Source organism: Protopterus annectens, chromosome 2.part0, assembly GCF_019279795.1.
Source record: "Protopterus annectens isolate FY-2018-M chromosome 2.part0, PAN1.0, whole genome shotgun sequence".
Lineage (NCBI taxonomy): Eukaryota > Metazoa > Chordata > Ceratodontiformes > Protopteridae > Protopterus > Protopterus annectens.
This window is the reverse complement of record NC_056728.1, coordinates 1242835481-1242851218: the sequence shown is the minus strand read 5'-3', so window position 1 is coordinate 1242851218 and position 15738 is coordinate 1242835481. Positions and strand designations below refer to the sequence as shown.

Genomic DNA, 15738 nt, shown 5'->3' with positions numbered 1-15738 from the left:
ATTACCAGGGGCAAGCAAAAAACGCTCAATGTAGGCTAAACTGATATTAATTACCTTACTGGAAAAAGAACCATTAAACATTCAGATTTATCACTGCATTGCACTGTTAAATTCAGTCTGAAAAAAAAAGAGCAAAATCAGCAGATAACATACTAAAAACTCTGTCTCATACTATTTCTTTCCTTCATTTTAGAATTATTCCTGGAAGTAACATGAATACTGTAGCAAATCTTATAGCCCAAGTAGTTATTCATTATTTAAAAAACTACAATCACAACCAAAATTAAGATGCAAACAGTATTTTAACAAATGCTTTTAAAGCTGTTGATTCAATGGATGTTTTATTTTTACCATTTTATCTCAAACTCTTCTTAGGCAGGGCACAGTACATCCTGCTGATAAATGAACTTATTCTTTGGCGAGTCTCCATAATTCAGTATGTTCCTTTTCTGCAGTGCAGCTGTTGAATAGCCTTACATAAAGTATTCCAGATGTTACTGTATAAGCATTTTGAGATTTCTGAAAAAAATCAAGTTATATCCTTCCTCCTCACAGTTCAAAAAATAAATATGCATAGTTTTAGAACCATATGCATTATTAAAGAAGTGTAAATGGTAAAATGTTCAGTACAAAGTGTAATGGTCACATTCATTAGATAGTAGACCTTAAATTGTATTTTATAACTCATAATTATTTATTGACATTTTATGACCAGGAAAGTCCACTGGGTCAGAAACCCATTTTCAGTGGAGGCCCAGGGAGAAAAGCTTCACATACAAATGCAACTACAGAATTTAATACAGAAATAGTATTCAACAGTAGCGACAAGCTTATTGTGATTATATAATAATATGTAATAAACTGGCAAAAATTAAATAGATAATGGCTAAAGGAATTTCACAGTGGATACATGTTTTCATATCATCCTTAGACAGAATAAGAGGTAGAAATGGGAGTAAAGAAATGTATAGTATAATTAGAGATGTGGAAAGGAGGAAAAAGATGTAGATTGACATAGTTTAAGGTGGCTCAAGTCATGGGATTACAGGGACATATATGATTATTGAGGTAGTGGCATCTTAGAGCAGATTTGAAGGATTCTATAGTGTCCAGCTGTGTGATAGAGGAAGGTAGGGCTTTCCATAATTTGGCTATGGTATAGGAATAAAGTCTATGTCCAGCACGTTTATTGGGTTTGGATATACTTAAGAGCTGCTTATTGGTGGATCGAAGATTCAGTTGGGGTGTAGGTTTGTAGAATAGTCTGAAGAGAAGGACAGGTTTTTGAATTATAGATTAGTGGGAAAATTATATCTAGTTAATTTCTTTAATGGCTAAGCAGTGGTGTGTGTGATTTGGAATTTGAGTGGCAAACTTTGGTATTTTATAGTAGCATAACTGTAGTTTATTCATAAGTGCTGTGTGGAGATTAGTGAAGATGGGGCTTCCACAGAGGAGGGAGGGGAAGAGTAGATTGTTTGCCAGTTTTATCTTTGTGGGCTTATCCGAGTTTAAAATGAGTTTTTGTATTGAATTTTGGATATGCTGGTAGAAGAAAAGTTTGTCATCGATAGTGACGCCTAGTAGTTTTCCTGTTTTCAGTAATTCAGTTACAGTATTGTTTTGTGAATATTTGTTAAAGTTGTGAGTTGGAGCTTTAGTTGAGAATAGTAAGAGTTTAGATTTTTTTGGATTAAGTAGAAGTTGTGCGTTGTTTAGCCAAGTTTCAATAGATGTAAAGGTGTCTTGTGTTATCTTTAGGAGATTTGAGAAGTTGCTAGCAGAGGAGATGATAGTAGAATCATCTGCGTGATTCAATAAATGTTAAATTTTGTGTGAATAAACTTATAAGCAATGGGAGCTGCCTTTGCCCCCACCTATGCTGTGCTCTATATGGGACAATTTGAGAAAAAATTTATGTACTCCACCCCGTTTTTTAGGAATAGGATGATACTTTATAATCGATACATAGATGATCTTATTATGATATGTAAAGGTGAATCAAGTAAATTTATTGAAATTTTTGAAGTGTTTAATAATAATGATTATGGTCTTAAATTTTTATATGAGTTGAATGTCAAAAGTATAACCTTTTTGGATGTTGTTTTGTTTGGATTATTTACCTTATGGGGAATTCAAAAGAATTTTTGACCATACCAGTTATGTTAACTTAAAGTTATCTGAGTTAGATAAAGTTGAGTTCAGATTAAAGAGTAGAGGGTATGGGGAGGAACAAATTCAGGTTGCTAAGCAATGTGTACTTAAAGGTTGTACATTAAAGGCATGTAAGGGTAGCAACCTGGGAGAAAGGTTGGACTCTCCGGTTGGTGGTGAGAAGATTTATTTTGTCACTAGGTTTTCATCCTTTTCACATATCTTAGTTGATATTGTGAAAAGGCTTTGGTATTTGATGTCTGAGGATGAAAACATTGGTTATCTTTTTCCAAAGTTTGTTACTTTTTCTTTTTGTAGGGGTAAGAATTTGAAAGAGATTTTGAATTATAATTTTGAATCCAGAGTCAACACAGGCTTGATGTGTGGAATGTTTCCATATGGTCATTGTAGTGTGTGTCCGAGGGTTAGAAATTTATTAGGCCATGTCATTAATGAGAAGAAATTTAACTGTAAGCACTATTTTAACTGTAATTCAGCTGGGGTCGTGTACATTTTAGGTTGTAATTGTCCTAGACTGAAATGGTTTGTGGGTCAAACCAGTGTGTAAAGGTTCATATTCTTGAACATATAAGAGATGTGAGGAATCGTAATATTTTAAGTCCTGTAGCTAAGCATTTTAATGATGTGCTTGATGCAAATGATGCTGGGCTTTTTATTCTGTACTTGCTAAACCCTTCTTACCTGGTTGGGGGCGATTATATAGCTAAATTGTTGGAATTGGAAACAAAGTTGATTCTTAAATATAAGACTTATCTCCCTTAGGTCTTAATCAGGAAATAAATGATTACATTTATGTAAAGATATTTTGTATTTAGTGAAAAAGTGAGATGCTAAAAAAATATATATTATAAAATATATATAACATATACACATATTTATTTATTTATGTATATGGGTTTTATATATAATGGCACCAGTCAGTGGTATCAAATTTTAGTGATGCACTTGTGTTTGTAAGGTCGGTAATACTATGCCTTTAACACCTAATTCTTTATTTGATTGCCGCATTCATTGATAGCCTGCTGTTTCTGTGAATATAAAAATGGCTGGATATTATTTGACTGTGATCCTTGAAGGCGAATTGCCAAGGTACCAAATTGCTGTTAATCAATAAACAAGCAGTTATGGTGCTGATCCAGTGTGTTTCTTTTGTCTACGGTGAGGTGGTCATTGATATTGCTGTTCTAAACTTATAATATCTCAAAAATCACTCAAGCTACACCCATACTCTCAGAAGCACTTTGTCCAGCCAGCTGTGACTTTTCATATGAGGCTTAGCAGTTCTGTTAGTGACACTTGGTTGGTAAGATATTCAAAAATATGAAAATTATCACAATATAAATAAATAGTATATGAAAAACATTTATCATTTATTTCGCTGCACTAGGCAGAGGTCAAGTATCAATGCAGTTGTATTGTCCATCATGTAAACTTTAACTCATTCCCCCAGTACAGATCTTTTGAGTGTATACCTTTAACTCCTAGTGGGTGTGGCTTGAGACTTTAAAAAATAAAGGTGTCACCTTAAAATTCTAACAAATACTCATTGACAGAAATGAAATATAAGTACAATTGTGTTTGCCATCAAGTATGCTTCAAGAAAAAATATTCTGGTAGATTGTATGTAGCATGGTTTTGGAGTTATTAATGCAAATATGAACAAGCAATATTTGACGTCTAAAGGTGCAGTAGGAGTTAACTGCAGAAATGCCTGGAGGCACACTCGGCTCGATGAAAAATTTCAATAGCTTGCACTTAGCATGGTTTTGGAATTATGAATGTGAATGTTAATATGTAACATTAGATGCCTAGAAGTTTCACTCAGATGATCCTGCAGAAATTGTAGGTGTCAGTAGGGTTTACTAACTTGTTAAAATCAAAATATATAATGTCTGCAGAAGACTTACCTCTGAAACTTGAGACACAGAAAAGGTTTAGCTGCCCTATTAAATCTCCAACTGTTTATGAGCTATAGCTATGAAAAACTACAACAATAACTATGATTGATTATTCTACATTAAACACATAAGCTGAACAAGTTGAAAATTTACATTTTTTGACTGGACTTATCACAACAATTTAATAAAAACCATAAACAGATGAGTCTGATATACATTCCAGAAACCTAAAATAGTTTAATAATTGGCCTTTTCTTTGTATCTCTCTAACTGGCAAAAATTACGTTTTCAAATAACCAGTGGCCTTGTACCATCATAGCATAGCTGGTACAATACATTTTGATGTTCTGGAAGAAAATCATATGGAAAGGGAGGTCTGCTTGAATTCCCTGGACTTGCACTACAGCAGACACATAGCAGTGTTGTTTTAGAGCTCCGGTTTAGAGATGTTCTTAAAGTTTGCAGTGAATCTGACATCTTGGTATTCACCTACAGATATGAAGCTCATTCACTAATTTTATCTTATTGGTATGTTATCACATTCACTAAGTGAAAAATGTCTTTGATAAACCCTGATTACATTTTTATTGCATGGAACTGCAAATAATACACTGGTTAAATAATACTCTGCGAAGAATATCAAATTCTTGTGTGCCATTAAGGAATGCTTTTTTTTTTCTTCTTCATAATTCTGCTAAACTGAACACGCTTGTGCTATTTTATTCAATTATTAAATTAAATTACTTTTAAATTCGGCCATTAAAATAAAATTAATCAAGATATTGCAATTGTTTAGTTTAGCCATAATCACACATGCTGTTCTAGAGGATAGAATATGGATTTCATCAATTTGTCAGCAGTAGTAATTCACAATATAGAGAATTATGATCAGGTCTCAGACTGTAGCTATGTTATTATGTGTTCGAGACATGGATGCCAAGAAATTTGACTCGAGAGTGAAGCTTAAGAGGTGACTCAGCATCCATATTGTGAGCACATATTGGAAGATTGTGATCAGAGACCCACTCATAATTCTTTGCAGTGTATGGAGCTTTATTTGCTCCATGTACTACTAGTTACAGAAAAAAAATGCAAACTGCTTTGCCAGCTTTTAAAGCTGTAAAACACATAGCGAATGGTATCAAACAGAAAGCTTAACACATGTTATGTCAGTAAGGATTACTGCCACAGACAGCTGGCAGAAATTAAGCTGTTCTAAAGTCTGATGCTGTTATTTTCTAGATAGTACTTGCAGGTCTTGGGGACATACTGCAGGACCCTCCCTTAACAGTGCTTAGGGTTGGGGGGTGCCTAATATTTGTTACGATCAGCTCGTGCGCTTACCTCATAAGGACTTTCATTCTTATCGTATACCTTGCCTAGGCACAGACCACAACGTCACTGGTTGTCGGTTTTGTGCTAGTTTCAGTAAGCAAACTATAAAGCGACGCTTTGATTTCGCACAACACTACTTCGGTAGGAAATTTAATTACACTATGCCGTCGGAGCCGTCGGAGCAACCGACTATTGGCGTGCATAAAAAACGCAAAGATAAAGACAGGCAGCGTAGATCCAAGCCAGACTCCGAGGCCTCGCCTGTGCTGGTCGCCGGTTCTCCGGTTTTCAGTGAGGCGCCTACGCAGCCCCTGGCGACCGCAGAATTGCAGCCCCAGACCGCTTTGGATTCTCAGGCAGAGAGTTCTAGGCCGACGCAGCCATTTTCTTTAGGCCTTACCAACAACATTGCAGAAGGAGAAGCCGGTGCTGTGGAAACACCTTTGGTAACAGAAGGTGTCTTCAGACCGACTACTCTCACCATAAAATCTTATGCTAAGCTTAAGACTCCTCTAAAACCAAAAAAGACTGCACATCAGTCTCCAGTTCAAGGCCCCATGCCTAAGAAACAGATGCTTAAAATGGCTGAAGATTTGATTTCTTTAATCAGTGGTTCCCACCCCCCCCCCCCCAGACAAAAGGCCTAGACAAGAGGAGGATTATGCCTCCTCTGATCAAGTGTCTATTTCCTCAGGCTCCTGTGAGGAACAGGATTACTCCTTTCCTCCTTATGAAGATTCTGATGCTGAAGATTCCGTTCTCTCAGCTTCTCCCCCTGAGGACTACTCCTTTGGGGAAACCTTACATACCATGAGCGAACATTTCCACTGGGAAGGTCAGGACTACTCCAACTCAAAGAAAAGGCTCCGAGAGTTTCTCTTACTCCCCCAGCACAGACCACTTGCTATCCCTCCAGTTTTAGACATTGTGGATGATGTCTACCTAGAATCTAGTCTAAATCCAGATTCTCTGCCTCCTGCTCCAGCCAAACCAGACAGATATTACAGAGTGCCTGACTCACACCAGTTCCTTTACAAAAGCCCTGTTGCTGACCTAGAGACAATCTCCCAGGGTCCCAAAGGGGCTAAGGCTTCTATGGCTAAAAATCCTATACCCTCTGAAAGGGACTCCAGAGCACTAGATAGGTGGGGGAAGAAGGTTTACACCTCAGCTACTCTAGCTATGAGAGCACTAAATTGTCAATTTGACATGCTGAAATACCAGCAATTCCTAATGTCTCAAATAAAACAAAAGATGAGCATGCACCCTCAACAGTCTGAATTCAAGGAAATGCAGGATCTGTTGCATGCAGCTGAGCAGGTGGGCAAACATACTTTACAATGTGGATTTGATTCCTTGGAAGCTTCCTGTAGAGCAGCTGTTACTGGGTCTGTTATACGTAGGCATGCTTGGTTAAAGGAACAAACTCTGCCTGGTCATGTTAAAGCAAAGTTACTAGATGCACCCTTACAGCAGGATGTCTTATTTGGAGTTAAAGCAGAAGAGGTTTTAAAGAAAATGGAGGATAAGGCAAAATCTATGCAGACGGTCAAAGATTTCTTACAGGTACAACCCCCACGCTTCAGCAGAAATTGGCCAACAAAAAATTGGTCCTTTCCAGCTTCTGACAGACCACAGAGGGGTAAATACAGGCGCCCAAGGGGCAGAGATCAAACACAAATCTCTTACAAACCTCATCAATGGGGCACTGCAACACAGAATGTAGGAGAAGACAAGTCCTAAACTACTAGAAGACAAACACAATGACTTAAACCTCAAACTGCCAAGCAAACCTCTCTTGGCAGCTCCATTGGGAGGAAAATTAGCACTTTTTGCAGACAACTGGCGCATCATCACAAAGGACAAATGGGTCCTAGACATTATCTCACAAGGATACAGATTCCATTTCCACACCTTGCCAAGGATAAAAGGAATGCCAAACCTGCCACAACATCAATGGGCAGAGGCACAAAAACAAATTACAGCTCTCATGGACATGAGAGCCATTCAACTGGTACCTACACAGGAGCAAGACCATGGATTTTACTCGAGGCTCTTTCTAGTTCCCAGAAAGGACAATGCTTGGAGACCCATTCTGGACCTTTCGATTCTAAACACCTTCTTGCAAGTACACAAATTCAAAATGCTAACACTACAGCAGCTTCTTCCCATGTTGGGCAAGAAAGCTTGGCTAGTAACGTTGGACCTCAAGGAGGCATACCTGCATGTCCCTATCAGACAAAATTGCAGAAGATACCTCTGTTTCATTGCAGGTTCAACCCATTACCAAGTCTCTGCACTGCCCTTTGGCTTATCTGCTGTGCCCAGTGTCTTTACAAAATGCCTGGCACCAGTAATTGCATACTGCAGACAAAGAGGAATTCAAATATACCCATACCTGGACGACTGCCTCATCCAAGCAGAAAGCAAGGACATTCTCTTACAACATCTGGCTTTTGTAAAACACCTTCTAAGTTGCCTAGGGTACACAGTAAACAAAAAGAAATCAAAACTAGTGCCCTCACAAAATATGACATTCCTGGGTGCCAGCTTGAATACAGCGGCCCAGATGGCTTATCTGACGCCAGACAAACAACTACAACTAACTCAATATTTCAAAATAATGACAACAAAGACCCAACTCCCTGCAAGAAAAATTCTGCAGGCCTTGGGCTTCATGGCATCTTGCGTACTACTAATACCATTTGCAAAACTGCATATGAAGAAATTACAATGGTACCTGAAAAGCATATGGACTCAACACAGCCACAGCTTGGAAACAATGATAACTCTCATTCCCTGCCTTCAACAGGAGTTTCTGTGGTGGTCACGGGCATGTCACCTCAACAAGGGTCAGCCTTTCACCTTACCCCCAGCCAGGCAAACTATGACAACAGATGCATCGGACTATGCCTGGGGGACACACATAGCAGGACAGTGCGTTCAAGGCATATGGACTGCAGATTAAAGAAATCTGCACATCAATCAAAAAGAAATGCTAGCTGTACAGAATGCTGTGACAGCCTTCAAGGACCTCTTACATCCAGAGCAGCTTATAATAAGGACAGACAACACCACAGTAATGTGGTACATAAACAAACAAGGGAGTACACACTCCTACCCTCTATGCAGGCAAGCAAAGACCTTGTGGAACACAGCACTGGTTTACCAAGTTCATTTACAAGCTCAATTCCTGTCAGGAAAAAAGAACACATTGGCAGACGACCTAAGCAGAAACATCATGGATCCCCATGAGTGGAAACTGGATCCACAAGTATTTGTAATGATAACTCAAAAATGGGAACGCCCAGACATAGATCTGTTTGCCAACCCCCAAAACTATCAGCTATCAAAATTTTGCACCAGGACATTCCACCATCAAGCTTGGAAAGTGGGCGCACTCTCATTCAGTTGGAAAATGCTGACAGTATATGCCTTTCCTCCATTGTCCCTTCTCACAAAGGTGCTGCTGAAAGTCAGGATGGAGAGAGCCCAAATGATACTCATTGCCCCAGACTGGCCATGCCAGCACTGGTACCCACTACTAAGGAACATAGCCCAGGGCCCACCATGGATTTTACCACAAATTCCTCACCTGCTCACCCAGCGAGACAATCAGATTCTACACAACCAGCTCAAGACTTTAAATTTGGCTGCATGGCAAATCACCTAAGCAACCAGACAGCTCCTCTTTCACAAGCTGTTATGGATGTCATTCTGGAGGCCAGGAGGCCCAGCACCAGGAAAGCCTACTCAGACAAATGGAAAAGATTTTGCGCCTGGAACCAAGCTAAAGGCCAAAATACCCTTCAGCAGGACATACCTCAGATTCTACAATATTTAACTGAGATGTTACACAAAGGACTTTCTTTTTCATCTATTAAAATCCACGCCTCAGCTATTTCAGCTCACTACAACACGGATCCTCCCTTATTTTCACATCCACTTCTAAGGCAGTACCTCAGAGGGGCCAAAAACATTAGGCCTCCCAGGAGAGCACCAACACCAACTTGGGACCTCAACTTTGTTCTGGAAAAACTTACGCTGCCACCATTTGAGCCAGCTTTTTCAGCTGATTTAAATTTTATATCATGGAAGACTGCCCTGCTGCTAGCAATTATTTCAGCCAGAAGAGTCTCAGAGCTACAGGCACTAATGGCAGTAGAGCCTTTCCTCATTTTTCATCAAGATAGAGTTTTTCTACGAACTAACCCCTCCTTTATGCCAAAGATGGTATCCAGTGTGGCTCTAAATCAAACCATCCATTTACCCACCTTCTTCCCAAATCCACAGAACAAAGGAGAAAGACTCCTGCACTCCTTGGACATCCACAAGCAACTACATTACTACTTGGATAAAACTAAGGTTTTCAGAAAATCTGAGCAGCTTTTTGTATCCTATGCTACAGCATCACTAGGAAAGGCTGTCTCAAAACAGACCATTTCCAAATGGATAGGACATTGCATACGTTTTTGCTACACCCATCATGGAAAACCAGTCCCTGCTAGCATAAGGCCCCACTCCACCAGGGCAGCAGCTACATCTACAGCCTTCCTCAGGGGGGTGCCAACCAAGGATATTCTGGAAGCTGCAACTTGGAGTTCAGTGCACACCTTCACCAAACACTATCACTTACCACTTTACTCTAAGTCTAGAGCTGGCTTCGCCACTTCAGTTTTGCAGGGCCTTCTAGCCTCCTTTAACCCTGTTTGACTCCACCTCCCATCCTTATCTTTGGGATTCAACCCAAGTGTGATGACTGCAGCAGGGTAACACGATGAACATAGTACAGTTTTGTACCTACCGTAAATGTAGATGTTCGAGTGTATACCCTGCTGCAGTCCAGGTTACCCTCCCTCCATCCCCTCTGACCTAACTGAAACCTTTCAATACCTTAAAATCTGATACAACCTTTCTGGTGTATTTTCTTATAGCTGGAGGGATGTTTTGTTTGTGCTAAACTTTTGTTATTGGTACTATCTACTGACCATCTTTTGCGGGGGGGGGGGGGACACCTGACATCTGGGGAAAGAAAAACTGAAGAAAATGGCATTGGATGCCTCTTATATACCCCTGGCACACTGACGTCAGGGAAGAAGCGACAGCAACCGACGCCGGACCAAGACTTTGGAATTCGGGCCGACTGCGGGACCGCCTGATGGCAGGATAACCCAAGTGTGATGACTGCAGCAGGGTATACACTCGAACATCTACATTTATGGTAGGTACAAAACTGTACTTTTTGAATGATTTTAATTTGAAATGGTAAGTTGATTTGTCTAAGGAGATTACTACAGAAGTCATGTTGAAGCCATGGTTCAAATCAAGGAAATTATTTTTTTCACTAAGAAATCAATCAGCATAATACAAATGCTTTTCATGGAGCATAGTCGACACCTAAAGCATTAATGTAACAAAGCAGCTTTCAAATTTCTGTTGGTATGTCCTTAAACAAGTGGTATAGTTAATAGCTGTAACACCTGCCACGATCAGGAGTTATGCAGGGTTTACTCACTCCTGACATGTAATTTTTATCCTTTCCATTTTGCTTTTGGGATCAAAGCTGGCTATTTGGGATTAAATATGTGGGTAACTCCCAAAACCTGACAGGTATTATAGTTGTAACATATCTGACATAGATGACTGTCTAGTTCAAAGGATCGCTTAATGTTCACTGCATAAATAAATGTGTGTCATTCACTGGGATTGTATCCTGGAAAGATAAGACAGTACATTTATTCATCATATTATTAATTTGAGTTGATGAGTTACTGATAATAATTGTTTTGTTTTCTGTTGTAGAAATAAAGAACAATTCCGCATTACTATCAAAATATCACCCTCGATTTTGGACTGAAGGCTTGTGGTACTGCTGTAGGCAGACAGATAAATTAGCACCAGGATGTGAAGAGTACAATATATTTGGTGACAGTAAGTGTTTTACAGTTCACTGCTGCAGCTTCTTGATTTTATATGTCATTTAATCAGAAATAATCAAAGGTTGTTACTTTCGTTTAGAATATGCAAGCACCATTTCCATACTTAAGCTTAACGTTAACACAAGAACATGTAAATCAGAACATTGAACTAATAGAAACATTGTTTATAATAATGTGCAAGGCACACATTGACTGTTTCACTCACTTGTGATTCCTTCTGCTTATGCCTATTTGTGGAGTGTTGCTGAAAGTGGCTTTCTTAATGGTGCAAAAGCAATGTAAAAGATCTGATGCACATATAACTGTGCAGAAGGTGCATTGCCTAGCATATTCCGCTAGTAGTGTAATATCATTATATGTAATTGTCTGTCTGTAGAACACAGTTCACTGAAAGACTCATTAAGCTGCAGCAGAATATCAGCAGTATGTGTGACACTCGACCTTGGGGGAATACAACACAAGCCCCCTGTAGTCATATGCTGCATAAGCTAAATGTTAAATAAGGTGAGTCATGCTCAACAAAACATGAATATTGGCAGCAGGAACAGGAGAACATTAAAGCATATCATTAAACAAAATACTGTAATGAAAGCAAACTAGTATTCTCAACAAAATAGTGCAATACAAATAAATCTTGCCTACGCCTGTTACACCTTCTTGTCCTTCCATGTGTTTGACACTACAGGCATAAATGGATGATAAGGGGCACAGTGAAAGAGGGTAATATAGGCAGATGTGAGGGGCAGTGGAAAGTGAGTGAACAGCAGAGTGTTTGGAGAAGTGAGAAAATTAGAAGGACTATGTGAAGCCATTACACAAAGGAAGGTAGATAAATAAGAGCATGCTTGGTGACAGTGAACATTTAGGACTGATTCAGCAAGCACCCTTACACAGAGCTTTTCTGTCCTCCAACATGAAGACATTTAGTGCCACGAAGAGCTGGCTCCATAGCCATACTACATGTTAATGAGGCATTCTGGGGAACAGACTTTGCAAATTAGCCATGTGCTGTCTCTCACTGGAATCATCACCAGGAAGGCATGTACATGGCCGAGTGGGTCCAGAAAGTGCTCAGCAGTTTAGATCAGTATGGCCATCCCCACCACGTCACAGTAGTGAACATGACCAAAAGGCTGTATTCAACCAACAAGCATGAGCATGTTGGGGAGAAAACCATGAGGCACCAGGGCTTACTTTTAAAGTGACCTAATGGCACTGACAACAAAAACAGGATGAGGAGGTGGAGGGATACACTAAACCACCAGGGATTCATCTTTAAACTGTCGTACTAGTACCTACATTACTGCAAGGATTTGTGGGTAGGGAGACATACTAGACCTCGAGAGATTCATCTTTACCACTAGATAACATTGGATAACATGAAGTGCTGTAATGTCACAGACATTATAAGGGTGATCGGAAGAGTGTTGGATCGGGGACCCACTGGACAGTACGTATTATATGGTAGTCGTGTAGTGACACCAGCAACATACTGGGCATCAGGGGTAGGTGAATACCCTACACCACCAGGACCTAATACATATGTGCTGTAATGGCACTATTACAGGGTGGGGGGAATTGCAGGAGAGTAGATAGGGTAGAGAAAGGTGCAGGGGCTGATGTGTGTGTGTGTGTGTGTGTGTGTGTGTGTGTGTGTGTGTGTGTGTGTGTGTGTGTGTGTGTGTGTGCGCGCGTGTGCACATGCATATGTGTCTTTTTGTGATTTGTGACTGAAAGGGAATGCCACTGCCTACATGAGCTGTTACTTATGCGACATGCCGATCAGCCATGATTTGCGCATCACAGTAGTTTTCAATTCAAGAAACACGCAAATTAGCTGATAATGAGGTTTCTGAATCACAAATTTGCACATCATGGTATTAGGGCCTTTTTAGCAGAAGACCTTTAATGAATTCATGACATGTTAGACAATGTAAAGTGATTACATAAACTACTTCTGTGTACAAGGTAAACAAAACAAGGAGATGACAGCAATGTCTAATAATAGACACCAGTGTATTAGGCAAGCAAAACATACATCTGTACATGCCGTCTGTACCCATTTTCTATTTTTCATCTGAATAAAGTCATTCTGAAGAACAATATGTTGTTTTAAGGCCATCCTTTAACTTCATGTTCTGTAGTCTCATTTCTCAGCCATACTTGCAGTTTTTCTTTCTCTTTAAAGCAAGCAATTAAACATAATTTTTCACAGCAATATCAACCTTTTGTTTTCCCAGTTTTCAAATTTTCTCTGCATTATTATTTCATTTTCAAAACTCAGTATTATACTGTATTTTTCTTTTCGATAGTGAGTTGCAGCTGTTAGTAAGACCTCAACACTTGCTGCAACAGTTCATACCTTTCTGGGGGATCCCTCTCTGCCACATATCATTTCTTATAAACATTCCTTTTAGGAACATACTGTCTTGGCTTAATCCTTGGCTACAGTGTTTTTATGGAATCATTTCTTTTTGAACTTTGTGACTCAAAATGTTCTCCGTTTCAAAACCAGAGAATACTGTGTTACTTCTGTATGATATGTCTTCTCACTATATCAATGTCAAGGTAATCTCCCAAGCAGTTTCAGGAATCTCAACCTGTAATTTAGGTGTAGTGGTCTAGTCTAAGAATGGCAAGTCTGTGATGTGAGTAGGTTGTTGTTCAGCTCCAACCTACCAAAATAATGACTCTTGTCTAGTATTACTTTTGTTACTAATTAACACTTTTTTTGTTTTGCCTTTTCCTTAGAAACCATCCAAATCACTTAATTTATTTCTGAGCTCAAAAATATACCAAAGCATTTTAGAAAGTTGAGGAATCCCATTTTGCTATTTCTCTTTCCATGTTGCCATAATCGTCCGTGCCCTTTGCATCTGGAAGAGAAAGGCAGTTTCCTTTGTGATCTCTCCAAATTTCCACCTTTTGCTGTAAATTTGTTGTTAGTTCATGACTTAAAGCACTCAGTGTATTTGTAGACTTAGCAGCTGAACAAGCAGATAGATTGTTAGACAAAGAGACAGGAGTTACATTCTCCAGCAGAACTAAGACCCAAGGTGTTTTTTACCTGTTTGTCTGAACCCTATAATATTAGCTTATCTGATGACTGATAGGCTACTCCCTTAGTAGGATGATGAAGCCTGAAATGGAATGATTTTTCTGAAGATCTGTAACTATGAGTCTTTTGTTTTTTTTCGTAGATATTTTATTGGATACTTCCTAAGGACAGAGGTAGAGTAGTTTGTCCCAGATGAAGGTATTCCACATTACTGCACTGTAGTGGTTTAATAGTATTTCTGAGTGTACTCATGACTGTGGGGTGTATCCCTTGCCAGCTTGTAAGGACAGTATGAGAGAGTTGGTACATATGCATAGGTACATTGTGTGAAGTGTCACGAAGGGTCATGTTGCATGGTGACAGTTGACCACTTTCATGCTGGTTCAGGTCAGTAGGAGGTGTGGTGCAGACAAATGTTTTCTCCTTGACCAACCTCTCTACAAGGCATAGAATAGCACAAAGGCATAGACTAGCATGTGCTACCTTAAAAAAGCAGTTTTCAAGCTGACATTAAGCAATAGTAATTGTGACCAATTATAAACAGCTTACAAAGTTGTATTTTAAACATATCTTTCCATACTACCCTGAAAAGAGGTGCTAAGTAATCAATATTAATAGACAGCTATGTAAACTATTCTTTTAAAAGGTAGCAGTACATTTTCCTTAACTGATCTTGATTGCAATAACTTATTGACAGCTTGTAATCAGCCAAAATTTGCATTTTTAAGGAAACAACAAATTATTAGGTTGCTACATTAATAAATATACTTTTTATAAACTTTCTGACAGCAAAGAACATTTATAAAAAAAATGTTTATTAATGCAGCAGCCTAATAACTTATTGTTACCTTAAAAAACAAAACAAACAAAAAAAAAAAACAATAATATAGAACAGTTTGATAGTTTGAGTTGTCATTAAGTAATCACGTCACAGTGGCACCAAATGAGTATTTTGCCAGGAGTGCTACATCTCTGTGCTAGTTGTATATCCTGAGAAAACAAATATTAAGATTTGTGGGTGGTTGCTGATCTCCTAAATGGGGATGTAGAGAGGAGAACCTTTGCTGTATGTCATTAGCCTCTTTCAGCACATATGTGATGTAGTATGGTGTCCACTGATAAACCATCAGTCTTTTCAAATGTATCAGTTTGTTGGTGTTGAATGCGTTCTGTATCATATTGTACATATTACCATATGATTCATTGTACTTTCTTGACATTTTATTTGACAGTTAACAAGTGAGTTTGTTACACTTCTGCTCTTACAGCTAACATTTTGTAGAAAAATATTGACGGGAAACCCTGCAGTCTTACAAGTAAAACATCCAAAAAC

General features: G+C 39.0%; 1 protein-coding gene across 4 annotated transcripts in view; it reads left to right on the top strand.

The window, feature by feature from the left end:
* TEC (tec protein tyrosine kinase) overlaps positions 1–15738 on the top strand; it is a 1312802-nt gene that overhangs the window by 808179 nt on the left and 488885 nt on the right. For all 4 annotated transcript variants that reach the window (XM_044061419.1, XM_044061418.1, XM_044061417.1 and 1 more), the window contains exon 5: positions 11211–11339. In XM_044061419.1, coding sequence (XP_043917354.1) covers positions 11211–11339 — 129 coding nt within the window. The remainder of the gene's footprint in view (positions 1–11210; positions 11340–15738) is intronic.